This window comes from Maylandia zebra, linkage group LG7 (genome assembly GCF_041146795.1).
Source record: "Maylandia zebra isolate NMK-2024a linkage group LG7, Mzebra_GT3a, whole genome shotgun sequence".
Lineage (NCBI taxonomy): Eukaryota > Metazoa > Chordata > Actinopteri > Cichliformes > Cichlidae > Maylandia > Maylandia zebra.
This window is the reverse complement of record NC_135173.1, coordinates 972,605-999,425: the sequence shown is the minus strand read 5'-3', so window position 1 is coordinate 999,425 and position 26,821 is coordinate 972,605. Positions and strand designations below refer to the sequence as shown.

Sequence of the window (26,821 nt, the reverse complement as noted above, 5' to 3'; positions counted from 1 at the left end):
CGATCTACGTCCCTACCCTCACCTATGGCCACGAGCTGTGGGTAGTGACCGAAAGAACGAGATCGCGGATACAAGCGGCAGAAATGAGCTTCCTCCGAAGGGTGGCTGGCCTCTCCCTTAGAGATAGGGTGAGAAGTTCGGTCATCCGGGAGGGGCTCAGAGTAGAGCAGCTGCTGCTCCACATCGAAAGGAGCCAGCTGAGGTGGTTCGGGCATCTGACAAGGATGCCTCCTGGGCACCTCCTGGGTGAGGTGTTCCAGGCATGTCCCACCGGGAGGAGGTCCCAGGGCAGACCCAGGACACGCTGGAGAGATTATATCTCTCGGCTGGCCTGGAAACGCCTTGGTGTTCCCCCGGATAAGCTGGAGGAGGTGGCTGGGGAGAGGGAGGTCTGGGCCTCTTTGCTTAGGCTGCTGCCCCCGCGACCCGGCCTCGGATAAAGCGGATGAAGAAGGATGGATTTTATCGACTGTTTTTTGCTTTGCTTTTTTTTTAATCAATTTTAAATCATGCTTTTTATTTGTTTTTGTTTTTTAATGTCTCTGTAAAGCACTTTGAATCACCTTGTTGTTGAATTGTGCTATAGAAATAAACCTGCCTTGCCTATCCATGCATTCAGGTTGACCTATCAGAGAGAGGGACAGATCAGCCGATGTTATATTTACATATTGTTCTGTAATTATCTGTGTTGTGTGTTTATCAATCGCTGTAAGTATCTGATGAAGCTGGTTGAACATTTGGTTTTGTTTGTCTTATCTCGACCCATTGAAATGTCAAACAAGTAATGACAGGGTTACAATATGCCTCCAAAACAAAACCCACTTTGCTGAAGTCTGCCACACTAAATACTGAACCTCAGTGCTGTCCCGTCCATGTTTGCTTTGTCTGTCTTTATGAGGACCATATCAGCCATAATATTCTAGACTAATCTTACACAACATGGCAAAAACAGGCAAATTCTACTAAAGTCCAGAGAACACGAGATTGTTTATTTTGTTTTAACGGACATAAATGTGATCTGTATACATGTGTGAACTTTGGCAGATTACTCTGAGATTCAGGAAACTGGATACGTCCAAACTGCGGCAGAGGTTTAGTTAGTGTGCATGTTTCAGTGAGCCTTGGTGCCATTTGGTTTGCATCATGCAGGTGGTTTCTATTTAGACTTGATTTGCTGCTCCTCCGGGGAACAGATAATGCGACCTTCCATTGGCGCCTCTGGGCAGCGTTACAAAGAAGAGAGGGGCATCTCTAAAAATCCCTGCTCCCTTCCCACTACACAAAGTCATTTCCAGTCTTGTCCACAGTCTGAATGTTAACAACGTGACAGCTTCGAGCAAATGGGGTTAAACCAGCTAACCACACTTTCTTTGGTTGTTCTCGTGGAACTGTATGGACGTAAACAATGTAAATACATTAAGGTTTAAAAGTCCCAACTGTTCACAGCCACAGTGTGAAAAGACAAATGGGGCTCTGATGTCAAACTAAAATCCCCTCGGGGCTTTCTTCTCAATAATCTGGAACACATTTGGCCTTCGTCAGTTCATTTCCCCCACGACTGCCAGCCAGCTTGTATAAAGTCTCATATGACTCAGCTGCGCTTTTGAACGCCTCACGAGCCTTTCCAGTCTCGTGCTATGACCATTTTGTAGGGTCACTAATGTGAGACGAACACCCGTTTCTCATCGTAGTCCGTCTCCTCCCCCACCATCGAGCCCAGCCCCCCCCTCCATTTAAAAGGCCGGGGCGTCCGGCTGGTCCTGTTGTGGCAGCTCAGTTTGGGGTCGTGCAGGAGGTTCCACATGAGCCAGATTTGGGGGACGCTGAGGCTGTGAACAACCATGAGTTCTCTGTAAAAACAAGGGTCGAACGTCTGAAGGTGAGGAGCTGCTGACGGTCGGGGAATTCCAAAGGTCCGAAAGCCCTGATGTCGCGATGGTTTGATGCCGATCAGCTGGAGGCACATTCCCAGAAAGACATCGTCGATGGGGAACAATTCCACCTGGAAAAAAAAGTCATTCGAAATCATAGCATTTTTGATAGATGTGTGAAAATGCTCACTTTCTAATTTGAAGTACCTGTCGACAGGCGGAGCTCAGTCTCTGAGCTGTGTGTCCCGACATAACGAACCCTCCTCCGCCAGCATAATCGGGGTACAGACCCCCTCCGTACAAAAACTCTGGCACATAGTATTTGGAAGTGCGCCGGCGAATGGGTTTAGCACGGATAATAATATCACCGATAAACAGATCCTCGTTTGGCTGTTGGCCTCGTAGCATTTCCAGTATGTTTTCCACATTAACATACACATCAGCATCACCTTTGAAGATGAACCTGGATAAGACGAGATAAACGTAAGCTGAGCACCGGAAAACAAACTTAAGTCGGCTCGATTAATCGACACTGACTTGACACGAGGACAGCTGCTGTTGATCCAGTTCAGAAAGTGTGTTTCTTTTAGCGTCAGGTTGAAAAAGGTGTCTTCGAAATCCCACAGCAGGACGTCCTTATAGGTTTGACTCTCGTAGGACAGGAGCTGATCCCACAGAGGCAGAGCGGTTCGATTCTTGGGAACACCCAAGAGGAAAACTGTGCGGATGGACACGTCATTTTCAAAATGTCCCTCCTTACCCCACGTCCGGCGTACTACCTAAGAAAAAATGAAGCACAAAGGTTGTTTAACTCGACTAAGAGAGTAAAGGTTTTCCTAACACGCTGCCCAGACACTTTATAGACTAGGAGCGGTAATACTCTTCATTAGGAATCATGTTTATGTCGATAAATTGAGTTGCGTCCCACATTCAGTCACTTTCTTTGCTCAGTTTTGTTCCTTAATCCACTCCTGCCTTAAAGATGCGCTTGATCCGTATCGACCGGTGCTGGAAAACCAGATTACGTAAGTAGTGATGCCGTGGCATGGAAAAGGAACTAAATTGGTTATTAGAGCCTCAAGTTTAGTAAGACGCAGAAAATACTGAGACATACACTCAACAAAAATATAAACGCAACACCTTTGTTACTGCTCCCATTCCCCATGGGATGGACGTAGAGACCTAAAATTCATTCCAGATACACAATATAACCATCCCTCCCAAACAGTGGTCACAAATCAGTCCAAATGTGTGGTAGTGGGCACATCTGCTATATTGAGATAATCCATCCCACCTCACAGGTGTGCCACATCAGGATGCTGATCTGACATCATGAGTAGTGCACAGGTGTACCTCAGACTGCCCACAACAAAAGGCCACCCTGGAATGTGCAGTTTTTTGCACTATTGGGGGTCTGGGGACCCAGAACCGGTCAGTATCTGGTGTGACCACCATTTGCCTCATGCAGTGCAACACATCGTCGCATGGAGTCTATCAGATTGTCAATTGTGGCCTGTGGAATGTTGGTCCACTCCACTTCAATGGCTGTGCGAGGTTGTTGGATATTCGTGGGAACTGGTACACGCTGTCGTATACGCCGGTCAAGCACATCCCGAACATGCTCAATGGGTGACATGTCCGGTGAGTATGCTGGCCATGCAAGAACGGGGACATTCTCAGCTGCCATCTGCCCTGAACAATGTGAACCATGATTCATCCGTGAAGCGCACACCTCTCCAACGTGCCAGACGCCATCGAATGTGAGCATTTGCCCACACAAGTCTGTTACGGCGACGAGCTGGAGTCAGGTCAAGACCCCGATGAGGACGACGGGCATGCAGTTGAGCGTCCCTGAGACGGTTTCTGACAGTTTGTGCAGAAATTGTTTGGTTGTGCAAACCAATTGTTCCAGCAGCTGTCTGGGTGGCTGGTCTCAGACGATCTTGGAGGTGAACCTGCTGGATGTGGAGGTCCTGGGCTGGTGTGGTTACACGAGGTCTGTGGTTGTGAGGCCGGTTGGATGTGCTGCCATATTCTCTGAAACGCCTGTGGAGACGGCTTATGGTTGAGAAATGAACATTCAATGCACGGGCGACAGATCTGGTTGACATTCCTGCTGTCAGCATGCCAATTGCACGCTCCCTCATTGCTTGTGGCATCTGTGGCATTTTGCTGTGAGACAAAACTGCACATTCCAGGGTGGCCTTTTGTTGTGGGCAGTCTGAGGTACACCTGTGCACTACTCATGATGTCAGATCAGCATCCTGATGTGGCACACCTGTGAGGTGGGATGGATTATCTCAATATAGCAGATGTGCCCACTACCACACATTTGGACTGATTTGTGACCACTGTTTGGGAGGGATGGTTATATTGTGTATCTGGAATGAATTTTAGGTCTCTACGTCCATCCCATGGGGAATGGGAGCAGTAACAAAGGTGTTGCGTTTATATTTTTGTTCAGTGTATGTCCTTGCAGAATATTTTACCTGACGTTTATCAAAATCTGCTGCTATGGATTTCACTGCAATGAGCATATAAGGGGCATTGTTAGACCCTCCTCCTTGTTCCTCTGCTCCTCTGATATGACATTTTTCTGGCTGGTCTATGAGCAGCTTGAAGTTTCTGTTGTCCTTTTCTCTCAGATAAGCCTCAAAGTCAAACTGTGGCATCGTGGGTAGGGGATTGGCCGCAGTCTTGGTCGGCACAGCGTTCTTCCTTCGTGGCTTGGATTTGCCCTTAGACTTGGATTTGTGTTGGGGAGGTTTCGACCTGGACTGGGATTTACATGGAGGTGGCTGGACCCCTGAAGCCCTGGACGGGAACGCCTATTAGGGGAAAATGTGTAAAGAAGACAATATCATTCATTAGCGGCACGTAATCTTAACAGCCATATAATACTCACACAGTGTCCTGCATAATGTTTGTTTGTGACTCTGTATTTCATACTAATGTTGGAAATAAGGACTGAGCTAAGAAATGAATATCATGGTGCAACAACTTCATGACTTTGTGTCACAATCTGATCCACTCCTCCACTTTTATTTAAATCTCAGTTTCTATTGAATATCTCAAAAAACTGATTTTTTGTATATATCGCTGGCAATATAGACCCTTAAACAATATCTGTTTTAATAAAGCCATTAGGCTCGCTGCTATAATACCAACACCTTCATACCCCTTGAAAGTCCTGGCCCACTTTAGCTCCAGTGGCTCCCAGCAGGGTCCGACTGGGGCTGGTGGAGCCGTGGATGTGCAGCTTCCACACAGGTCTATCCCATCCAGTGGAGAGCACAACCTGGAAACACAAGTGTTGTTTGAAAACTGAGTTGGATTTTTCTTTTAATCCAAAAAGCAACAGTGAAACAACGTGAACAGCAAAAAGAGCAACTTCCATCCTTACGTGTCGGGCATACAGCAGGAAACAGAACAGCACCAGCAGCAGAACTGTGCACATCACGTCTCCCTTCACATGGAGGAGCCTCCTCGTCACCAACATCCTTCTCAGCATCGTTTGAAGACGCTGACTGTAGTGAAGTATCAAGCAGGGATGCATTGGTCAGTCCTGCAGCAGCCTGGCAGACTGACTGGTACTTGGAGCTGGAAGACTCGATTTGGTTTTGCTGACTAGTCTGTTAAACTTGTGACGTGAGAACATCCTGGAGCAAAAGCAACAGACAGCATCAAAGAAAAAACAAAGAATCATTTAACGACCGCCCCGTTATTCTTCCCTTTGGGTTAAACTGTCCCAGATATTTATTTGAGCTCTGACCCGCGGTCATCTGATGCAATCGCTTCTTCCACTGTGGAAGGAATCAGTTCAGCAGATTTCCCGGGGCAAACAAATAAGCTGCAGTCTAGATGCCACGGCCAATCCTCTGTTTCACCCACTTTTTACTGTATCACCGATAAACATCCACGCAACAATATCACTCGTGCTTTTTATGAGCTGATGCGACTGTTTTTCCCTCTCACACCAAATTCTTCACTGGGTTCAGGAGTGGGAGTGTCTGGGTCTTGTGTAAGGGAACACGAAGGTACCGAGAACTATTTTCTAAGAACGCTGTGTCCCTGAAGCAGACATAACGGCATAAATTAGAACAAGAACACAGAAGATTATCAGCTATATTACAAATATAGAAACACGCATCTGCTTATTTCTTTCATATTTAAATATATCGAGTGTTTTCTTGTTAAAGCAATTCATTCAGACTTACCCGCGGAGGCAGACAGAGGGTCAAACTAAAAACATCTGGGCTCCAGCGTGGGCTCCTTCTGTTCTAACAAAGTAAACCGACTTCCAGAGTTCGTAGAAAACCGCGAGGGGAAGTAAAATAGCGCACTTCTGTCCGTGTGCTGTTTTCATGAGTACGAAAGATGCTCAAAGACGAGATGAAAACCCTGAAGGTGTTTCTCTGACCTGGCGCAGGACGGCTCTCCTCATGCTGCGTTAAGGTGCTGTAGGAAATAACACGTGTTCATTGTGTACCGTGGCAAACGCTAGCCTGTCTTACTTTTGGAGCGCTAATGGTTAAAGTGTGAGTTACTGACTCGATGTGGGCGTGGCTGAACGAGCTCAAAAGTAGAGTATCGCTCTACGGATACTTTTCAAACGCAGTTAAAGTAGACGATCAACGCGAACAGCCTTTGGGAGGAGATGTATAGAAATATGTCAATAAACCGGGCAAAAGCAAAGGGCATATGCAAAGACATCAGGCTAGTGATGCAAGTTTTTTGGGGGGTTTTGCCTAATAAACTCTGTAAAAATGTCGCTATAATACAGGACAGCGTGGGCAGTGGCTCTGGTCGGCAGTAGGGAGGAGTTAACCACTGATTCAAACCAGGGACTGCATAAAACATTTAAAAATGCAGTAAAACTTGGAGTGTTGTTCATGGTTTTGGTCTTGTTTGTTTCTACCAGGGATTTTAGAGATGAGCTCCAACTACAGAGCAGACTCAAGGAGACGTTCAGTGGCATCAAGTTTGATGGTGTCCAGCTTTTGATGCAGGTTTGCCACCACACCGTGAAGCAGAGGAAATACAAGAGAAGGTGATGATATAAAACGGTATAGAAGGAAATGTAAAAGTCATCCTGCAGTGCGTGTACAGCATTCAGACTCCCAACTGCATTTAAAGCTACGTGACCCACTGTTGGCAGAACCGTGATGATGTTTTCTGTACACAGTCCGTGGCTTTGTTGGCCCAGGATGGGAGTGGGGTAACTACGGCTGTATCCCAATTCAGGGTCTGCAGCCTCAACGATCCTCAAGCGCCGCGTACTCAAAGACCGCTAAGGCCGGAAGTGAGAGGCTTGTGAAATGGGCGGTCTAGCCTCCGTCGCGCTGCCCAGGTTGCCTAGCAACCATGATACTAACAGCTGGAAACGTGTCATACAGCTTTGTTTGACAGAAATGAAGGAGAAAATCTTTTGTTCATGTGTTTGTTTGTTTCTACATGAGCTTTGATCATTCTCTGTGAGATTAAGCTCAGCTATTGGACAGCGTATATTTTAAAGTAAAGGCTTTAAAACCAAGTAGAGCTGGGCGATAGAACGATAACGATATGTATCGCGATATAACTTTTACTCGATAGAGAAATTAAGCTATCGCGATAAACTTCGCCGCGCTTGTCCTCTTAAAATAAATTTTTTTTTTAAAAAAAGGTCAGCCAATCCAAATTAAGTAGCGCAGAGCCGAACCAATCACAGCCGCAGCGTCACGTCGCGTGACTTGTAACTTACAGCACAAGTGCCAAGCCGCAAGTGTGTTTGTTTGGGAAGCAGCCAGCGGGTAATGGAGCCAGCGCGTAATGGAGGAAATGAGTGTGCCGACTAGAAAAATCAACCGAGCGTGACCGGAGAGAAAACAGATGATGGTTCCAATGCCGGAGAGATTGTCGAACAGAAGAGCCATAGAAATTCCGTAGTTTGAAGGTATTTCGGCTATTTCAAGTCTGACAAAAAACAGAGTAGCGTGCACTGTAAATTGTGCCGAAAGCAAGTCTGGAAATACAATAAACTGGTGCATGCGTCACACTGTGCGCCACGTTATTGTTTCGGTGAAATGAATTTCTACAATACTGTTAATTCTACTCTCTGCAGTGTTTAAATGCTTACATATACACACAGTTACTGTCGGTCCACACGTACGACTCGGTTCTGCTTCTATGCCCCAGCTTTGTTTACTTTTTCCCACCGAGGCTTCTAGACTTCTGATTGGCCAACATTTCTGCACGGTTAGGAATCTAGCTCCACCTGCTGCTTTGGCATGTTCATAGCAGCGTTTTCCTTCATTTCTGCCTTTATGTGTGGACGGGATTATTTTTTAAAACGAAAACCGAAAATCTCCGTTTTCAAAAATACCCGTGTACGTGTGGACGTAGCCTCAGTCTCTGACTGGAAGCGCTAATTCGTCATTCGGCTTTTGTCAGACTAAAGTAACTGTTAAAACTGTTTGAAAATCTAAGCTATACAACAAGGAGAGATTGAGAATTTCCTTTTAGTTCTCAGTTTATTTGATACTGACAAAAGTTAGTCAGTTTTGTCTGTTCTTCTGTAAAACAAACTAAGATTTATTTTTAGAATTAATATTTTGTTTCTAAGTGGAATTGACAATTTAGTCTGTTTCGTTTGTTCTATTTTGAAACTTAAACGCTTTAGCGGCTGCCTTTTGTGTAGTTTGCAATATTTGCCTTTATTTATCTGAAAAAGTCTCATGTTCCTTAAGTACATCTACCCTGTTGAACTTATTATGGGAAATAAATATTTAAATAAAAACAAGCTGCTGATTATTTCACATTTTACTTGTGAGCAACGGCACATTTAAATCTTACAAATATAGTTATTTGGCTTATATCGTGATAGATATCGTTATCGCCTGAAATGAAAAAAACATATCGTGATATGAAAAAATCTCATATCGCCCAGCTCTAAAACCAAGTTAGTACAAACGTCACTAATGTCACATAACTTTGCCGACATGTGGCCAACAGGAATGTTTAATGTTCTTTGTTATTAAACATTCGCACATAAATAAGTGACATAATATTCAGTATGTCTGTGAAGGTTCTCAGTCATCCAGGTCATCGTAGTCAAAGGAGCTTGCAAAGAAAAGCGTCTGGACTTCTTTAAGTTGCTTGAAGACGTTTCACCTCTCATCCGAGAAGCTTCTTCAGTTCTAAGGTCAAATGGTGGAGAGTCCCAGATATAAACCTAGTGGGAGTTTCCCCCCACAGAGGGACAAAGGACCCCCTGATGATCCTCTAATCGCCTGAGCCAAGGTGTGAAACTGGGTGTGGGTCCCAATCAGCCAGGGTTTCGGGTGTGTTCATTGTGAAACCTGGTCCCACCTTATCATGCGAATTCCTGAGGTCAGATGGCCCAGGATGTGAGTGGGACACATCCAGGCTGTGTCCCCTGAATTGGGACACAGCCAGGGTCTGCACGCTTGAAGTACGCGCACTACGCGTACTACGTACGGTGCGTACTATAAGTACGAGAAGTGCAGAAGTGAGAGGCTTGTGAAATGGGACGGTATACGCTTCGTCGTGCTGTTCAGGTTGCCTAGCAACCATGATACTAACCGCGAGACACGTTACATACGCTTTGTGTGACAGAAATGAAGGAGAAAAAAAATGTTTTGTTGGTCATTCATTTCTGTCATGACATCACTTTGATTAGTTGAATATCAGAGGCTGAGACCACGGGACTGTAAAACATGATTGTTGGGCTTCATTTCTGTGCTGAACAGTCATTTAAGATTAGCTAGTAAATAACAATTAGCTAATGTTGTTCATGAGACTAAAGTCATCTCACTGTGGTAATGTAAATATAATATGGCCAATATTATATATATATATATATATATATATATATATATATATATATATATATATATATATATATATATATATACATATGTAAAAAAAAAAAACACCCAGCACGCCCCTGCGGGCGGTTTATCCTTCAAGCTCGGGTCCTCTACCAGAGGCCTGGGAGCTTGAGGGTCCTGCGCAGTATCTTAGCTGTTCCCAGGACTGCGCTCTTCTGGACAGAGATCTCCGATGTTGTTCCTGGGATCTGCTGGAGCCACTCGCCTAGCTTGGGAGTCACCGCACCTAGTGCTCCGATTACCACGGGGACCACCGTTACCTTCACCCTCCACATCCTCTCGAGCTCTTCTCTGAGCCCTTGGTATTTCTCCAGCTTCTCGTGTTCCTTCTTCCTGATATTGCTGTCATTCGGAACCGCTACATCGATCACTACGGCCATCTTCTTCTGTTTGTCTACCACCACTATGTCCGGTTGGTTAGCCACCACCATTTTGTCCGTCTGTATCTGGAAGTCCCACAGGATCTTAGCTCGGTCATTCTCCACCACCCTTGGGGGCATCTCCCATTTTGACCTCGGGACTTCCAGGTTATACTCGGCACAGATGTTCCTGTACACTATGCCGGCCACTTGGTTATGGCGTTCCATGTATGCCTTGCCTGCTAGCATCTTGCACCCTGCTGTTATGTGCTGGATTGTCTCTGGGGCATCTTTACACAGCCTGCACCTGGGGTCTTGCCTGGTGTGATAGACCCCAGCCTCTATGGATCTTGTGCTCAGAGCTTGTTCTTGTGCTGCCATGATTAGTGCCTCTGTGCTGTCTTTCAGTCCAGCTTTGTCCAGCCACTGGTAGGATTTCTGGATATCAGCCACCTCCTCTATCTGCCGGTGGTACATACCGTGCAGGGGCCTGTCCTTCCATGATGGTTCCTCGTCTCCCTCCTCTTTCTTGGGTTTCTGCTGCCTGAGGTATTCACTGAGCACTCGGTCAGTTGGGGCCATCTTCCCAATGTATTCTTGGATGTTCGTTGTCTCATCCTGGACTGTGGTGCTGACACTCACCAGTCCCCGGCCCCCTTCCTTCCGCTTAGCGTACAGCCTCAGGGTGCTGGATTTGGGGTGAAACCCTCCATGCATGGTAAGGAGCTTTCTTGTCTTTATGTCAGTGGCTTCTATCTCCTCCTTTGGCCAGCCTATTACCCCAGCAGGGTACCTGATCACGGGCAGGGCGTACGTGTTGATGGCCCGGATCTTGTTCTTACCATTCAGCTGACTCCTCAGGACTTGCCTGACCCTCTGCAGGTACTTGGTGGTTGCAGCTTTTCTAGCGGCCTCTTCATGGTTCCCATTCGCCTGTGGGATCCCCAAGTACTTGTAACTGTCCTCTATGTCTGCAATGTTGCCTTCTGGTAGTTCAATCCCCTCAGTTCTGACTACCTTCCCTCTCTTTGTTACCATCCGACTACACTTCTCCAGTCCGAACGACATTCCAATGTCATTGCTGTATAGCCTGGTAGTGTGGATCAGTGAATCGATGTCTCGTTCACTCTTGGCATACAGCTTGATGTCATCCATGTACAGGAGGTGGCTGACAACTGCTCCGTTCTGTAGTCGGTATCCGTAGCCAGTCTTGTTAATGATCTCACTGAGGGGGTTCAGGCCTATGCAGAACAGCAGTGGGGACAGAGCATCTCCTTGGTAGATCCCGCACTTGATGGTGACTTGTGCTATGGGCTTGGAGTTGGCCTCTAGTGTTGTACGCCACATCCCCATTGAGTTCCTGATGAAGGCTCTTAGGGTCCCATTGATCTTGTACAATTCTAGGCATTCCAGTATCCAGCTGTGGGGCATTGAGTCATAGGCCTTCTTGTAATCAATCCAGGCAGTGCACAGGTTGGTCAGTCTGGTCTTGCAGTCTCGGCTGATTGTTCTGTCTACCAGTAGCTGGTGTTTTGCGCCTCTGGTATTCTTGCCAATTCCTTTCTGTGTCCCGCTCATGTATTGACCCATGTGCCTGTTCATCTTAGCCGATATGATGCCTGACAGGAGCTTCCATGTAGTACTGAGGCAGGTTATTGGTCGGTAGTTGGAGGGGACCGGTCCCTTCTTGGGGTCCTTGGGGATCAGGACCGTCCGGCCTTCAGTTAGCCATTCCGGGTGTCTCTCGTTAACTAGCAGCTGGTTCATTTGTGCTGCCAGACGCTCGTGGAGTGCAGTCAGCTTCTTCAGCCAGTAGGCGTGAACCATGTCGGGCCCTGGTGCTGTCCAACTCTTCATACTGGAGACCCTTTCTTGGATATCTGCCACTGTGATGGTTACTGGACCCTGTTCAGGGAGGTCGCTGTGGTCAGCCGTCAGATCCTGTAGCCACTGAGCATTGCCGTTATGGGTTGCATCCTTCTCCCATATGCTCTTCCAGTATTGCTCCGTCTCCAGCCTTGGTGGTGCTGTTCTCTTATTGTTCCCTTGCCACTGAGAGTACACCTTTGCTGGTTCTGTGGAGAACAGCTGGTTTATTCTCCTGCCTTCTATCTCTCTGGTGTACCTCCTCAAGCGGCTGGCCAAGGCTGTGAGTCTTTGCTTGGCAGTTTCCAAGGCCTCAGGTATGGACAGCTTGCTGTATTTCTTAGGCACCTTATTTGTCGCACCTTTCTGCAACTCCGTTAGTTGGCTAACCTCCCTCCGTGCTACTTTGATCTTGCCCTCTAGCCTCCTTCTCCATGGAGGGTACTGCCCCTTGTCGCTGTTCAACTTGTAGCCAAGCATCTCACTGATCACTGTTGCTGTATTGTAGATCAGCTTGTTAGTGTCGGTAATCGTGGTTGTAGGTATTGCCCGTAGTGCTGCATTAACATCATCTAGCAGACCTTCTGAGGCAACTTCACGTAATCTTGGTAACCGGCTACGCGGGATCCAGGTTTCAAGCTTGGCCATGATCCTATTTTTCAGGTCAGTTCCTCTCGCACTCAACGATCCTTCTCCTATCGCACTTGGGGCTATGTACCCAATCTCGGGTGGGGGTGATGATATCGCCCCCCTGACCTGGCGTCCTGACTCCTCCTTGCCGTAGCATTTGTGTTGTACCTCGTCAATCTCTAGCTGTGAGAGCAGTCCCTTCTTTCGAATGTTGGAACACTGAGCTACTAGTTGTTTCGCCGTCATTGTGGATGTTGGGTATCGAAGAATCCATAGGTCCCTCATCCTATTCATGTAGCCACTGACTTTCAGCTTGTTGTGTTTGTGGATATATGACTGACTTTAATTATTAAACATTCGCACATAAATAAGTGACGTCATATTCAGTACTTTTGACAGTTCACTCTTCGGCCGCTCCATCTTATTAGGGAAATTCTACAAACATAAATGTAAATTTCAAAACTCAACCCCATCATTTAATGTGTTTTTGATTGAAATTGAATATTACTTAAACTCTCTTAAATTAACTTCCAATAAAAAAGGTTTATCATTGATTGAAATTCATTCAGAAATGTTTAACGAATGAGCTGTCACAACTTTCAAGTACAAAGTTGTTGTGAAGTCTGTCACATTCCCCCCCCCCCTTTTTTTTCTTTTTTCTTTTCTATCCTTTATTTATTTCTCCTTCTTATTTCATTGTACTGTATATTGTTACTCTTATTTGCCTTGTATGTCTACTGTACAAACTGAACTGGAATGACTGACTGTTCGCTTTGTAATTTCAATAAAGTTTTGAATAATAAAAAAAAAAAAAAAACTCTTCGGCCGCTCCCTTCTGTCGTATTTTGCGGCAAAATTATCCACACCCACCGCCGCGCTATGAATTGTGGGATATATGGGACCACGAAGCATGCACCGGACCACGCTTGATATTTGGGGAAATCGACGGCGCATTTGGAGTACACTTCAAATTGGGACACATTTCTGGATATGATCACTATGTTATACACTGATATTAATAGTTGTGTTTCTCTTTCAGAAGGCACAAGTCCCAGGTTCAGGGTGGAGAGAGGTATCAGGCAGGGCTGCAGCATCTCACCTCTTTTATTCATTGTAGCCACTGAATTACTTGCTATTACTGTCATAAACTCAAACATCAAAGGATTAGACATAAATAATCACAAATTAATAATAAGTCAGCTTGCCGATGATACAACAGTCTTTCTAAAAAATAAAGAACAAATTCCATTGGCCTTAGATACAATAAAGATCTTCTCTGATGCTTCTGGACTACACCTGAACCTGGACAAATGTGAACTCATGAGTATCCACAATTGTTCTCACTCTTCTTTGTATGATATACCTGTCAAAAATGAAATCAAATATCTTGGAATCTGGATAACTAAATGCATGGCTGATAGTGAAGAAAAGAATATTCAGAATACAATTGACAAATGCAAAAAAACTCTGAACCATTGGCTACAGAGAGATTTAACGTTGTTCGGCAGGATAATGTTGACCAAGGTTGAATCTTTGTCCAGATTAATCTATCCAGCTTATTCCCTAGCCATCCCACCAAGAATTATAAAAGACATCAATAAGGTGAATTTTAATTTCATATGGAAAAATAAACATCATTATATCAGTAACAGGGACGTGATAAAAGATTATGAAGAGGGGGGTTTAAAAGCAATCGATTTTGAAATAATGAATGGCATTTTAAAGATTAATTGGCTACGATCTTTCTTGAAAAATGATAATGAGATCTGGTTCTTGATACCATCTCTTATTTTCAACAAAGTTGGGGGGATCCAATTCCTTTTAGTGTGTGATTTTGAAATTTCTAAACTACCCATAAAACTTTCCAAATTTCATCAACAAGTTTTGTTAAATTGGAAATTAATGTTTAAACATAACTTTAGTCCCCACAATGTTCCATTGTGGAACAATAGGGTGATATTGAATCGGGGGAAATCTATATTTGTGGAAGAATGGATGACAAAACAAATTTGGTCTGTGACACATATAATGGATGAAAATGGAGATATACTTGAATTAAACAGGCTTAATGAGAAATATGACATGAGTTGCTCATTCGAGCTCTATAAAAAGGTTTCACAAAATATCCCAACAGTCCTTGTAAATACGGTAAAGAACAATTTTTCAAATATACAGACTCCAAATTTGCATAAAGTTAAACTAGATGGTCTTGAATTGGTTAATGGAAAATGCAATAATCAGTTTTTGAGGAGGTATTTGGTTAACACCTTATATCCAGGTAGGACAAAACATTCACCCGTCTTTAAAGATTATAACAAATCTGAGATCTCGTTGATCAGAACCAAATATTTAAAATTTCCAATTCCCCCCAAATTTAAAGAAGTCCATTTTAGAACTACAAAAAATATTTACCCCTCCAATGAATTTATGAGAGAAAGATTTAAATTTGTGTTAGACAACTGTTATATTTGTAAAATAACTTCGGAAACAACAGAGCACATGTTCTATGGATGTGTGACAATCCAGAATTTATGGAAATCTCTCCATGTCCTAATATTGTCCCAGTATGGATATATTGATTTTTGGTCTTTTCAAAATATTCAAATTGGAGTAATCCTTAAGGACAAAAATAGTGAGTTTTTAATTAACAATCTCATTATTATAACAAAGTATTACATACATAAATGCCGATATGCTAAATCCCCCCCTTCATGGCCTGCTCCTAAAAACGACCTCTCCCTGTTCCGTAAATCTCTTAAGTTAATAAATAAGCCCCAAGCAATCAAATTGCATAGATTTTTAGAAGAGTTTGATTTTTCTTAGCCCCTTATTTAAGTTATGAGTCTTGTTTATGGAACCTCACTTTTAGAGATTTTATGATCCCCCTTGTCTTCTTTATTTCTGTTCCTTGTTTTTCTTTTTTTTTAATTCTTATTTATGTTTGTATTGGTTATTCATCTTTTTATATTATTATTATGTAGATGTGTGAATATGGATGTGTATGTATGCATATGTATATGCATATATATGTATATATATGTGTGTGTATGTATGTATGTTTACTCTCAGTTACTGTCGATTTCATTGTGGTGTATAGGAGATGTGATTCTGTTCTGATTGATTTAATATGTCGCTTGTCTCTTTGAGATTGTCATTGTTATTGCTCTAAATAAAGTTCATATAAAAAAATAAAAAAAATTGGGACAGCCGTCGTCGCGTGGCGGTGACGTAACCGCACTTAAAATGCGTACTTCAAGCGTGCGGACTCTTAATTGGGACACAGCCCCTGAGTTGGGATACAGCCTACGTCCACTGTGAGCGACCATCTTTGAACAGAGGGCGGGGCTTACCACACCATGTTTATTTATTCATGTTTTTGGAAACTTGCCTGTAAAGCAGACTAAATAATGTTGGAGCATTTGTCTAAACACATCAGTATTTAAAATGTTTACCTGCTCTCTTTTGATTTGATATAAACATCTCAAATCCATCTAGAAATAAACCCTCCCTTTATAGGTACTGTAAAAAAAATCAGCCAAAAGTTATAAATGTTTAAAATGTAATTTAATAACAATTTTTCCACAAACACAAAGTTACATGTGCACTTTCTGAATACAGTCTACAAAAAGTAAACAAGTTAGACAGTTTTCTTTGGCTACAAATGCCACACGAACACGCAGCAGCTGAGAGCCGAGGCCGAGCGTGAAGGTCCATGCCACCGGTGACTTTACGGTCAGCTGAATGAAACCGGCACACTCGTTTTCTCAGACTGTCTGGGACAGGTCACCACAAATGCATGAAATTGGCGTCATACTCGAGTCCTTCTGTTTGTCTTAACTTCTGACTAAAGTGAGTAAATGGCTGCTCACGCAGGTTAGTGATTTAGGTAAACTCCAGCGCACTAGCTGAAGCCCTTCCAATCAGCCCGACAATTTTGCACAAAGTCTGAGGTCACCATTATATTTGTGTTGGCTGAATTCCAATTTCAAGAAGCTGGTGCCAAATGTTGCTTAAAACTGAGTCGTGGATTAAGGCCGCTTCAGTGTCTCTGCCTATCTCCTGCTGTTCTTGCTCCAAACGTACTCGCTGGCCTCATTACAGTTATTACACGTGCTGACTGTAAACTTCTCTAGTCCGCTCCCGCGTCCCTCATCCTTCCACTCTCAGGAGGATGCGGTGCCAGCCCTCATGATCCTGAAAAGCGCGTTGACGTTATTGCTTTTGATGGCGTCTCGACAGGCAGAGATCACTTGGTTCTTGGGCTTACCCACTGCAGAGAAGCATACACAGAGGCAGATACGCTTAATATATCATCTTCTCCCCTGGTTCAATTGGAGGTAGTTAACAAACAGTGCTGCTATGTTAAGAAGTAGTGCTTGTCAGACTTACCTCGAAGCCTGCCGGCTCGCTGTATGGCTTGGTTGACAGACTTGAGACAAGCCAGAAGAGCATTGTGGTTGTTTGAGCGGATCTTGTACTCATTGATTAGATCCCGGTTTAGATCATACAGCTCTCTGTAGCGCTTCTTCATAGTTGTCCTACGGTGGAAACGAACAAAGATGTGAGGAAAAGAAGGAAGTTTTTGCAGTTTCATGATAGAAGAACTGACATGAATGAAATGATACTGTAACAGGTTTTATTCTTCTGCGTTAAATCTATGCTGTAGGTATGTCAAGACTGCAAACCCCTGTGCAACCCTACGCCATAACCTATGCCGTTATCTGACGTGCACGTCCCTGGAAATGTAACGCTGCCTCGGTGCAGCGCTTGACTACCGCCATCGTCTCGGTCAGTGCCGTCAGTCCTCTGATCCATTTATGGATTTCTGTTTGCCGCGCTTTTTGAACGCATCAGTGAGAGAATAATAACTATCACCTTAATAAAGGACTCGTATCATTAGTAAATTCCTGAAGCTAGATCACCAAAACTATTAGATATGTTTACCTGTAGGGGAATAAAAACACGAATAAATAAATCAAACTGCTCACAACAAAGAGAGAGAACCCAGGATTTTATTTCTACCATGGCTGCAGTGAATGAAACACACGCCTTTCAGGGCACATACATCCATTCGCTTCCGCTTATCCTTTTAAGGGTTGCTGGAGCCTATCCCAGCTGTCATCAGGCTAACATACAGAGACAGACAACAATTCACACTCACATTCAATTAAGTAAGCCGGAGTACCCGGAGAGAACCCACGCAAACACGAGGAGAACATGCGAACTCTACACAGGTGGTGGAGACGGTGGAATTGAACTCAGGACCTTCTTGCTGTGCAGCAACAGTGCTAACCACCGCGCCACTGTGCTGCACATACAAGTCCAGATAATTCAACAATAATGTAGCAATATGGCTGCAAGTATTACGAAGTAAAATACTGAGATAACTCACATGTCACCCATTAGGCGCGCGTCCTCTGCTTGCACCAGCATGTTTCTAATGTAGTTGGAGTGGTCAGCCATAGCTGCAGTTAGTTTCTGGTGGACAGAATGGAACTCGTCCACCTAGGAAACACATTTAAACGTACAGGTCACCTTAAATTCAGCTGACCTATTTTTGGCCTGTAGTGTATGACTTGCCCAGTTTAGGAGATAGACTACAGGGACTAAAGTTTTGGTCCACACCTTCTAATCTCAAGAATTTGGACTTTTATTGCTACTGACCCAGGCTGTCCTGAACGTTTGACAGAGAGCAGATGAAACCTGAGCCAAACCTCAGTGAGCGTAGTGTGTAGCTCCTCAAAATATGTGGGGAAGTCCGCTTCTGCTGACAGGTCCTCAATTGCCAGGAAGGAGGCTAATGATTGGATCAGATCTCCTGCTAGGTCAATATCATCAGTTCTTATGGTGATCTGATTGGACACATTACAAATTATTATTGTTCTTAAAATACATATAAACTAATGACAGAGCAAGTCTCTAAGTTCATATAAGAAACAAATGAGTGCTGTGGATATTTTATTGTATTGTATATTTTTCACACAGCAGTGTTGATGTGTACCTGTCCACTGCTGGCCATGCTGAAGGACAACAGCCCCCCACCTCTTAGTGAACTGAAGGTAACATCGGGACTCTCCTCTCCCTCTGGAAGCAGGAAATTCTGATTCAGCCACATCACCACCTACACAAGAACACAATGACACAGAGCCGAGGATTAAACAGGAGACACATTTATAATCATTCAATATACAGCAAGTGTACAAGGAAGGACATTTCACTGCAGCTGGCTCAAAACAGGATAAAAAAAGTGCAACATTAAACATGTATTAACATACGGAGCAGAATTAGATTTTATAAATGCAGATGATCGTGCGACAGCCTACCCTCTGCTGTCGATCGTTGATGCTGAAGGCGACCCTCCCTGTGGGCTGTGCAGCCGACGAGTCGACAGCGAGGTCGTACATGGAGAAACGAGGCAGCTGACGAGTGATTTCAAACACGTGGAACTGAGTGCTAACGAGGACGAAAAGAACAGGATGACGTGAGAATGAGAGCGGCGTTGTTAACTGCATTAGAAAAAGACTCATTACTCGCAGAGCTTACCTAGTTCTCCCTCCAACAAAGGCTTTGATGTGCAGATCCACTGGTATATCCTTTGGGGGCACAATGGGGACTCTGACACAACCAGACAGGCTTTGAGCACTGGGGTGGACAACGTGACTCTCACCCTCAAATATGCCTTCTGCAAAGATGAGCACTGCACGGATAACAGTCTCTGTAAAAGATCAAGGAGAGACTCAGCAACTTATACGCAAACACTCAATAAACGGTGAGACGCGCTAACCAACTCTACCATTTGGTGTTGAAATGCTGAGCTCCACATGAGCCTTCTGGGTCTCTGTAGCAGCTTTCACTGACAGTGCTGTCTGGAGCTGAGTGTTGGCTGGTATGACTCCCATCCCACTGTGTGTCTCTGACACACCCTGAAATAAGAGCAGAGTTTATGACTCCTCACACAGGCTGAGCCCAGAAATTCTTTCAGAACACACAGTTGTGACTACATTCGATCAGAAACGTTGCTTCCACAGATCAGACTTTTTATTAACATGGATAAATCAATAACAAAAACTCTTTAACACAATTACAAACAGCTGCCTCAAAGGTGCATGTTAAACTGTAGTGGCGCCTGTCTGCAAAGCAGTGTGCTCCAGTTCTAGGGTTTTTATAAAGATCTTTCGTTAACATTTAAGAAGAGCTTTTTAAATTATTGGTACCATAAATGTAAAGCCACTGTGTGCCTGCTGAAATGTAGAACCCACAAACATCACCAGATGCGTGCCTCTTAAATCCCCGTCAGTTTATTGTGACTGAATAAATCACCTTGGCATTCTCCTCGTAGTTGCGAAGCTCCAGCAGCAGATTCTGTCTGCGCTGGCTGAGCTCTCGAACAAGGTCCTGCTCGGCACTCGTGTCCATGAGATTCCCTTTTAGGTCTTTACTGGCTGGCAGATAACCACGAACTACAAACACATTGACAAGTATAGCAACATCCTCTTATGAGCTCACAGTGTCAGTCTTTGAAATTATACCTGGCTTGTCCGTGTTCACAGAAAACACACAAGGAAATGTACAAATGTCCATTTTCAACCAGTTCTCACACACAGACTTACCTTCTCCTTCTGTAGAGGTGCAGATGAGTTGTTTCTGTCCATCCAGCCTGTAGTCTCCCTCCACTACTCCAGCCACAGAAGAAGAGAAGTTGTCTTTGAAAATGACCTCACCAGTGCGGTCGCTGCGAGCGTCAATCTGACATAAAAAGCACACCGAATCCTTGCCAGTTGTTGTCCCACAAAATCATTTTGAAAAAATCCCATGTTAAAACAGTAAGAAGTAGTTTGTGGATAACAGTTGTGTACTCACCTTTCCATTGGACCAACCAGTGATGAGCTCCACAACCCCATCGGCATTCAAGTCAAATGCAAAGATGCTCATTGCATGATTCTTGGACTAAGTGAGGAGAAAAGAGCACATTACACAGTAGAGAACTGAATTATTTACATTTAATCCCAGCCAAAACTGTCTTTACTCATCAGGTTCAAACTGCAGGTGAGCAATGCACTACTGTCCCTAAATCTTCATGCTGTGAAAGGTAACACTGAGAGGGTTCCATCGTTCATGGACGTCCTACAAATGACTATTAGTCATGTTACAAGTAGTATTTGTTACTACTACACTAATCCCCGTCAGAGACATTTATACTGGCAGACTTGAGCGGAGAGTCAGTATCATCATGGCACTCTGGACCCCCCAGTAAAGGCTACAGGTCGATCAGGTCAAAGACAAACAGACTCAATAAAGGGTTTTACCCGCACGCTGTCAAACATGCCCCACCTCCACCCTGACTCAAGGTCAACTGTGCTGCTAACATTTATTTACATTTTCACTGTAGTTATAAATAACATTCCTACCTGTATTTATAAAGCAGACTTATTATAGTATAATGCAACCGACATTCCTACCTCTTACTCAATGTGCACCACCAACTGTATATATCTGTGCATCTTTTATTCTAAAGTAACTTTAATGTAACAAATCTACATATTGCTAATGGAGAGATGCCAAACTGCCGTCCATTGTTCTTGTAACAGTGACAATAAAGATCTATCTCATCTAAACCACATTCACAGAACAGATACAGTTTGACATTATCTGGTTATAAATGAATTGAAAAAAACAAGAACATTTGGATTAATTAAATGTTTATTGCAGAATAATCTCAAAGTTTTGAACTTTTAGGAAACATAAAAAGTACAAAAACAAAATGAAAAGAAGGAGAGACGCCAAAGAAATGAAGAACGTATGAAGATGATTACGGTACCTTGATTCTCCAGTAGCGGGCAGCGCGGTCATACACACCGACAGTGCCATTAGCCAGAGCATAACCAAACCTGCTGCCGTGCATATGGCACAAAGATGTTACTGTCTGTTGGAGCAAGACACACAGATAAGAAATTGTACAACACATTAGTGCTACAAGTGCAAAGTGTTTTATTATTGCTTCTTGTGCACAAAGCACATTAAAAACATGTAACACAACATGATCAAGCTAGCAGTTACCAAGCTACGCATTGCACCCTCATTTTACCTCATTCTCAGTCATCTCTGACACAAGTTCATCCTCTTTGAACACTCTGATGTCAAAATCCTCAGACCCCACCAGGAGCTGTGAGTACAACAGCAACAACAGCCAGCTTTATTTATATGGCACCAAATGACAACAACAGTCACCTCAGGGTAGTTTGTATTGTAAGTTAAAGACCCTCCAGTCATATTTGTATGAATTAATTTCATACCTATATTTATAACAGAACTGTAAGATGCTCTGTTACTGAAATTGTAGTGTGTTAAGTGGAAAGCTCCCCGACTACTGGGCAGTCAAGACTTACCTCGTTTTTTCCATCTCCAGTGAAGTCACAGAGCACCAGAGACCTGACATTATCTCCAGTGACCTAAGAAGATGTAGTTTAAGATCAAGTGGAGCACAATTTTTTTATAAATATGTGAAAAATATGTAAACATTCATGATTTTAGACCAAGAAAACCAGATTTTCTTACCGTCCAAAAGTGGTCATTGCCCTGATAGTCAAAGCCTTGCAAGGCACAGTTCCCTCCAATGATAGCAAGAGGAGAGGGGATGTCCCCAAGTTTCCCCAACGCGATGGCATTAGCTCCATCTGTCACCTGCACACAGAGAAGAAGCACGTTTAAATACAAGCCAGCTTCACATCGTTTTGGGCAAAGCATTTATAATCGAGCCACTTTTCATTTTGTGACTGTTACTATGAAGTAGGGGTGGGGGAAAAAATCGATACTGTGTAGTATCGTGATATTTTGTTTGCTAATAATGTATCGATACAGGGACAGCAGAAATCGATATTTTGTTACAAAAAGGTTTTTGTGCTCTGACTTTTGCATGTTGACCTTTTTCTGAGCAAGAATCCTGACATTCCTTCACTGTCCAAATGTGTTTAACTTGTTTTTGGCAGCAATAAACATGACAGTTTACTTATTTTAATTTAAGACATGTTTTATTTTAATTAAGTGTAAAACTTTTTTATTTAATGTAAAACTATATTTTGTTTTAATTTACTTTCAAATTCTTCAGTTGCTGAAGGGGCTGCATAGTTTTCATAAATTGCATAGTTCAGAATAGCTGTAATTGTACCAGATGGTTGCATTCAGTTAAGTTGGACTAGACTGTAATATAAACCGTTCAGTTTGTCAACAATAAAACTGAAATGAGAGAAAGACTGAGTGCGAGACTTTGATATTAGATAAAATTAATATTGATGAAGTTTACCTTCATGTACAGAATCTGAATATCGCAAAATTTTTTAAAAAATTGCAATAATATCGTATCGTGCGTTAAGTATTGTGATAATATCGTATCGTGGCATGTTTGGTGATTCCCACCTCTACTATGAAGCAGAGATTTTTACTTGTCACAACTGTATAATTAGCTGAGTCAGTCAGGTTGTGGCGTCAGCTGGATTAATCAGTAATTCTGTCACTTTTTAAACCAAATTACATATAAAAAAGCTGAAATCAACAGAACTAATTAAGAATTGTTTGAATCCTGATTTAAATATAGAATAACACAAGTCACAACACCCAGTTCCAATGTCTTGATGCATTCTCAATCATCCAGGAAAGTAAATCTCCAAAAGTTGATTCTGTTCATCTGGACGCAGCGTTTTGTGGGAGAAACGTTTCGTCACTCATCCAGGTGACGTCTTCAGTCTCAGCTGACTGCAGGTCTCCCCAATCTTATAAACAGGACATTTGCATAATGACTGAAACCTCCTGATTCGAGGAGGGGGCCTAAGGGTACATCTGTCACCATCTTACAATGCTGTGATTGCAGCCATTCCCCAACTCTCTGTGAATGGTACTCATGGCCATTGATCAGTGGTTATTGATCAGTGGTTGTTGATCAATGGTCATGAGAATTTGCATAATTAAGATTAAGGAACTGACCTCCCAGCCCATTGTTCCTTCAGTGGGCTGGTTTCAGTCATTATGCAAAGGTACTGTTTATGAGATTGACACCTGCAGTCAGCTGAGACTGAAGAAGTCGCCTGGATGAGTGACGAAACGTTTCTCCCACAAAACGCTGCGTCCAGATGAACAGAATCAACTTTTGGAGACCCAGTTCCAATATTTTTCCTGACTTTACTCACCTCTCTGTAAAATATGTCAGCATTGTCATGGACATCATAAGCCAACAGGTTTGTCTGGGATCCCACCAACAGTGTGTCCCCAGTAGTATTTGGTCCCAGTCTTCCTGCAGCCAAACAGGTGACTGCCTGATTGATGTTGAGCAGAGAAATGTCAGAGTCTTGGGCACTCTGGCTCAGTCGGTGAGCCACAGGTCTCTGGCCACGGGTGTGGGGGTTGTGAATGAAAACCTTTTAATGAGAAAGACAACAAGAGAGTAGGGAACTGCCAAATGCTCCAGAGAGTCAGCAGTTCTTTTCCACACAGAGCCAGATAAGTTTGGGTAAATGAAATCATCATTTGAAAACTGCATTTTGTATTTACTGAGGTTCTAATTGTCTAACATTAAAATTAGCTATTAGCGTGAACCAGGTAACTGTGACAAGTACGATCAAAAAAGAAATCATGAAGAGGGCAAATACTTGGCTGTTTTCACTCTCATCGGGTCACAAAAACATGATAGTAATTTTCCTACAGCATGGATGATATTTATCACATAACTGTGAGGATTTTGCAAACATTTATTTCCCTCACCTTTCCAGCCTGCGTGGCGGCAGTAAGGCATGGATGAACCCCATCAAACTGCCCAATAGTCACCATGCGAGGGTTAATCTTGTGGTTCAGCTTCAGAGTGAATATGGGGACCAGCATGATGCTTACTCTGGTCTTAATATAGAGATGAGAACTTACTGAGAATCAAATATCTCACACACAAGACGAGAAGGTTGCCTAAAAATAAGCAAAAGGTGATGAGTAACTTTGCCACACTAATGTAATTACAGGCTTTAGCTCAGCCAGCCACAGGCGACTTCCGTTGCCTAGCAACAAGGAGTCGCAAGCTAAAGCTTTTCATCTGGCTAATCTCCCCGTCGTTTGCTCCAGAAGAATGGCATTTAACCAACCATAAGACACCACACCCGACACCTTCACACGTCGTAAGCCCTGCATAAACACCAAGTACGGCATGGTGCTTTCTGCTGAAAGAAATATTGGACTTAAACGCATGGAAAGCTAGCACAACTAGCTGACATTAACGTCGATGTCTTGGAACTCGCAGGAAACAAGTCCAAACTACTGACGGCCCAACAACAAAAGACATCACTAATTTGTGACAAACGTACCAGGCCCACGCGTTAGCAGCAAAACTTCGATTTTTGTTCCAAAGAATCCAGTCGCAAATGAGCTACCTGGATAAAATGATAACACGGCCACAGGAAGTCGACTAGCTGCCAACATCCGGTCTGCTGTTTTCAAAATAAATTACACAACTCAGAGTTGCAGTGGGCTAATGTTGCTATACATGGAAGAAAAATGCATTTCTTCTTCTTCTTTCAACAGATCACCTTCCTTCATCTTAACCTCTTCCTAATATTGTGTCACCTCAACCCACTTCATGTCCTTCTTCAATATATCCACGAACCTGCTTTGCTATCTTCCTCTATTCCTTCAGTTTGGGAGCTCCATCTTCAAGATCCTTGTGCAGAGGCGGGACTGTGGATGTATTGGACCTCTAATATACTCATTTTTAATCTTGTCTTGTCACTCCCACTCATAATCTTACTATCTCAATTCTGCCACCTCCAACTCATCCGCCTGTCTTTTTTCATATTTCTACTGCCACATATCACAACAAGTCTCACTACCATCTTGCAAACGGTCTATTTCACTACTGTTACCAATCACCCCTGACGCTCATCTTAACACACTCTACCTGCCTCACACACGTGTGTGTTCTGTTTCGTTTCTACTGACTTTGATTCCACGGCACACCTCTACCCCTCCAGACTATCACTACAGATAACAATGTTGTCTGTGAACATCATGGTCCACAGAGACTTCTGCCTAACCTCTTCTACCAGCCTGTCAGTCAAAACTATCTCATCACCTGTCCAAATGGGGATCAGATCAGAATTCTGTGCTCCTAAGGACTACCACATGATCGGCCCACGGTGTCTCTACGTTTATTTTATTAGTAGTTTAAAAAATAAAATAAAATCCCACCACCACCAACAACAACAACAGGCGTTTTAGTAAATAAATAAATACATTCTGACAACTAAGGATTCAATTCAGTGGGACAATCTCAGATTTTTCATTGAAAAGGTGTAGGCGGAAACTTAAGCTTGTTACATCTGCACTTTTTACATACATAATATCATAAATGAATTACACTAACACACGTAAAACAAAACACAACCATGAAAAAACATCTATAATAACTTTGCCACTTGGTTTTTGAACTTTAAAAATTGAAGAAAAACTTAATAACTTAACTCCTCATCAAATTTTCCACTCAAAATTTGTAAGCAATATACATATTTTTTAACCACTTACTTCTAAATTTCTATTTTCTAAATTTCTAATTTAGAAGTACTGATAAGTTCTGTGTGGTTAGAGAATAATTAAATATGTTAAATAACTCTCTTCACAGTCACAAAAGTCAAGTCCAACTGCATGAGAAAAGTAATGATTTCTGTTGTTGTGTGTTTTCATAAAGTGATTATCAACAGTCTGTCTTTGTAAAAAAGAAAAAGAAAGAAGAAAAAGAAAGGGCTCGTCCGGGATTTGAACCCGGGACCTCTCGCACCCAAAGCGAGAATCATACCCCTAGACCAACGAGCCAGTTGAGAACCACACCTGCACCTGGAATTTTTAACTATAAAGACGTGCTGTTGAATTCTTCAAAACTTGTGATGTGGCACTTTGGCCTCGTCATTTTAATCCGGTCAAACATTTCCCTCTGGTGGTGGACAACAGTATAGCTTCAACTTGTTCCAATCCCGTCCAACCATCCAGTTCGGGGGGGTGGGCACGTGAAACAGAGTCAGAGTCATCCGGTCGTTAAGTCTGACGTCACTAGCCGTGTCTGGGCCTAAACTCCGCTGCAGGTCCATATATCAAACGATCACTGTGGCATTACTGAGAGTTGAAAAACTGTCTAAAGTCTTTCATCTTTAATAAAATGATCAGCGTTCTGCTCTACCAGGTG

The 26,821-nt window shown here is 43.2% G+C and overlaps 2 protein-coding genes and 1 non-coding gene across 6 annotated transcripts; all 3 read right to left on the bottom strand.

The window, feature by feature from the left end:
• Positions 1 to 968: 968 nt before the first annotated feature.
• On the bottom strand, positions 969 to 6,372 carry b3gnt9 (UDP-GlcNAc:betaGal beta-1,3-N-acetylglucosaminyltransferase 9). 3 transcript variants are annotated; one of them, XM_004569170.6, is made up of 7 exons: positions 6,089 to 6,372; positions 5,275 to 5,530; positions 5,050 to 5,169; positions 4,361 to 4,699; positions 2,409 to 2,650; positions 2,079 to 2,334; positions 969 to 2,002 (listed from the first exon to the last, which is right to left on the bottom strand). In XM_004569170.6, exons 2-7 carry the CDS (start codon positions 5,425 to 5,427, stop codon positions 1,658 to 1,660), a joined length of 1,455 nt encoding a protein of 484 aa, XP_004569227.1. In that variant the 5' UTR covers positions 5,428 to 5,530; positions 6,089 to 6,372; the 3' UTR covers positions 969 to 1,657. The 3 variants fall into 3 exon arrangements, with proteins under 3 accessions (XP_004569227.1, XP_004569228.1, XP_076741636.1); XM_004569171.6 differs by having other exon boundaries at positions 5,275 to 5,398; XM_076885521.1 differs by having other exon boundaries at positions 5,275 to 6,372.
• A 9,785-nt stretch (positions 6,373 to 16,157) lies between these two features.
• Positions 16,158 to 25,092, bottom strand: bbs2 (Bardet-Biedl syndrome 2). Of its 2 annotated transcripts, none has more exons than XM_004569173.4 (18): positions 24,954 to 25,092; positions 24,367 to 24,561; positions 23,796 to 24,023; positions 22,171 to 22,296; positions 22,002 to 22,064; positions 21,701 to 21,778; positions 21,434 to 21,538; positions 20,476 to 20,562; positions 20,226 to 20,361; positions 19,936 to 20,075; positions 19,409 to 19,538; positions 19,159 to 19,330; positions 18,939 to 19,068; positions 18,617 to 18,736; positions 18,330 to 18,467; positions 18,008 to 18,120; positions 17,005 to 17,153; positions 16,158 to 16,885 (listed from the first exon to the last, which is right to left on the bottom strand). In XM_004569173.4, the coding sequence occupies exons 2-18, from the start codon at positions 24,481 to 24,483 to the stop codon at positions 16,779 to 16,781; spliced, it is 2,139 nt and encodes a 712-aa protein (XP_004569230.1). In that variant the 5' UTR covers positions 24,484 to 24,561; positions 24,954 to 25,092; the 3' UTR covers positions 16,158 to 16,778. The 2 variants fall into 2 exon arrangements, with proteins under 2 accessions (XP_004569230.1, XP_004569229.1); XM_004569172.4 differs by having other exon boundaries at positions 24,367 to 24,498; positions 24,954 to 25,089.
• Positions 25,093 to 26,382: 1,290 nt separating this feature from the next.
• trnap-ugg (transfer RNA proline (anticodon UGG)) lies at positions 26,383 to 26,454 on the bottom strand. Its single transcript has one exon. It is a non-coding gene; the product is annotated as a tRNA-Pro (tRNA).
• Positions 26,455 to 26,821: the final 367 nt, after the last annotated feature.

What these genes read in the sequence shown, in the direction of transcription:
- b3gnt9 (XM_076885521.1), bottom strand. Translation starts at nt 5,427, where the DNA reads ATGCATCCCTGCTTGATACTTCACTACAGTCAGCGTCTTCAAACGATG. An exon ending in TGGGCCAGGACTTTCAAGGG is followed by an intron (nt 4,700 to 5,049) that starts GTATGAAGGTGT and finishes TTCCCCTAATAG; the next exon opens with GCGTTCCCGTCCAGGGCTTC. An exon ending in AGCAGCTGTCCTCGTGTCAA is followed by an intron (nt 2,335 to 2,408) that starts GTCAGTGTCGAT and finishes CGTCTTATCCAG; the next exon opens with GTTCATCTTCAAAGGTGATG.
- bbs2 (XM_004569173.4), bottom strand. Translation starts at nt 24,483, where the DNA reads ATGCTGGTCCCCATATTCACTCTGAAGCTGAACCACAAGATTAACCCT. An exon ending in CTGGTTGGTCCAATGGAAAG is followed by an intron (nt 20,362 to 20,475) that starts GTGAGTACACAA and finishes TTTTTATGTCAG; the next exon opens with ATTGACGCTCGCAGCGACCG. An exon ending in TCAACGATCGACAGCAGAGG is followed by an intron (nt 18,737 to 18,938) that starts GTAGGCTGTCGC and finishes GTTCTTGTGTAG; the next exon opens with GTGGTGATGTGGCTGAATCA.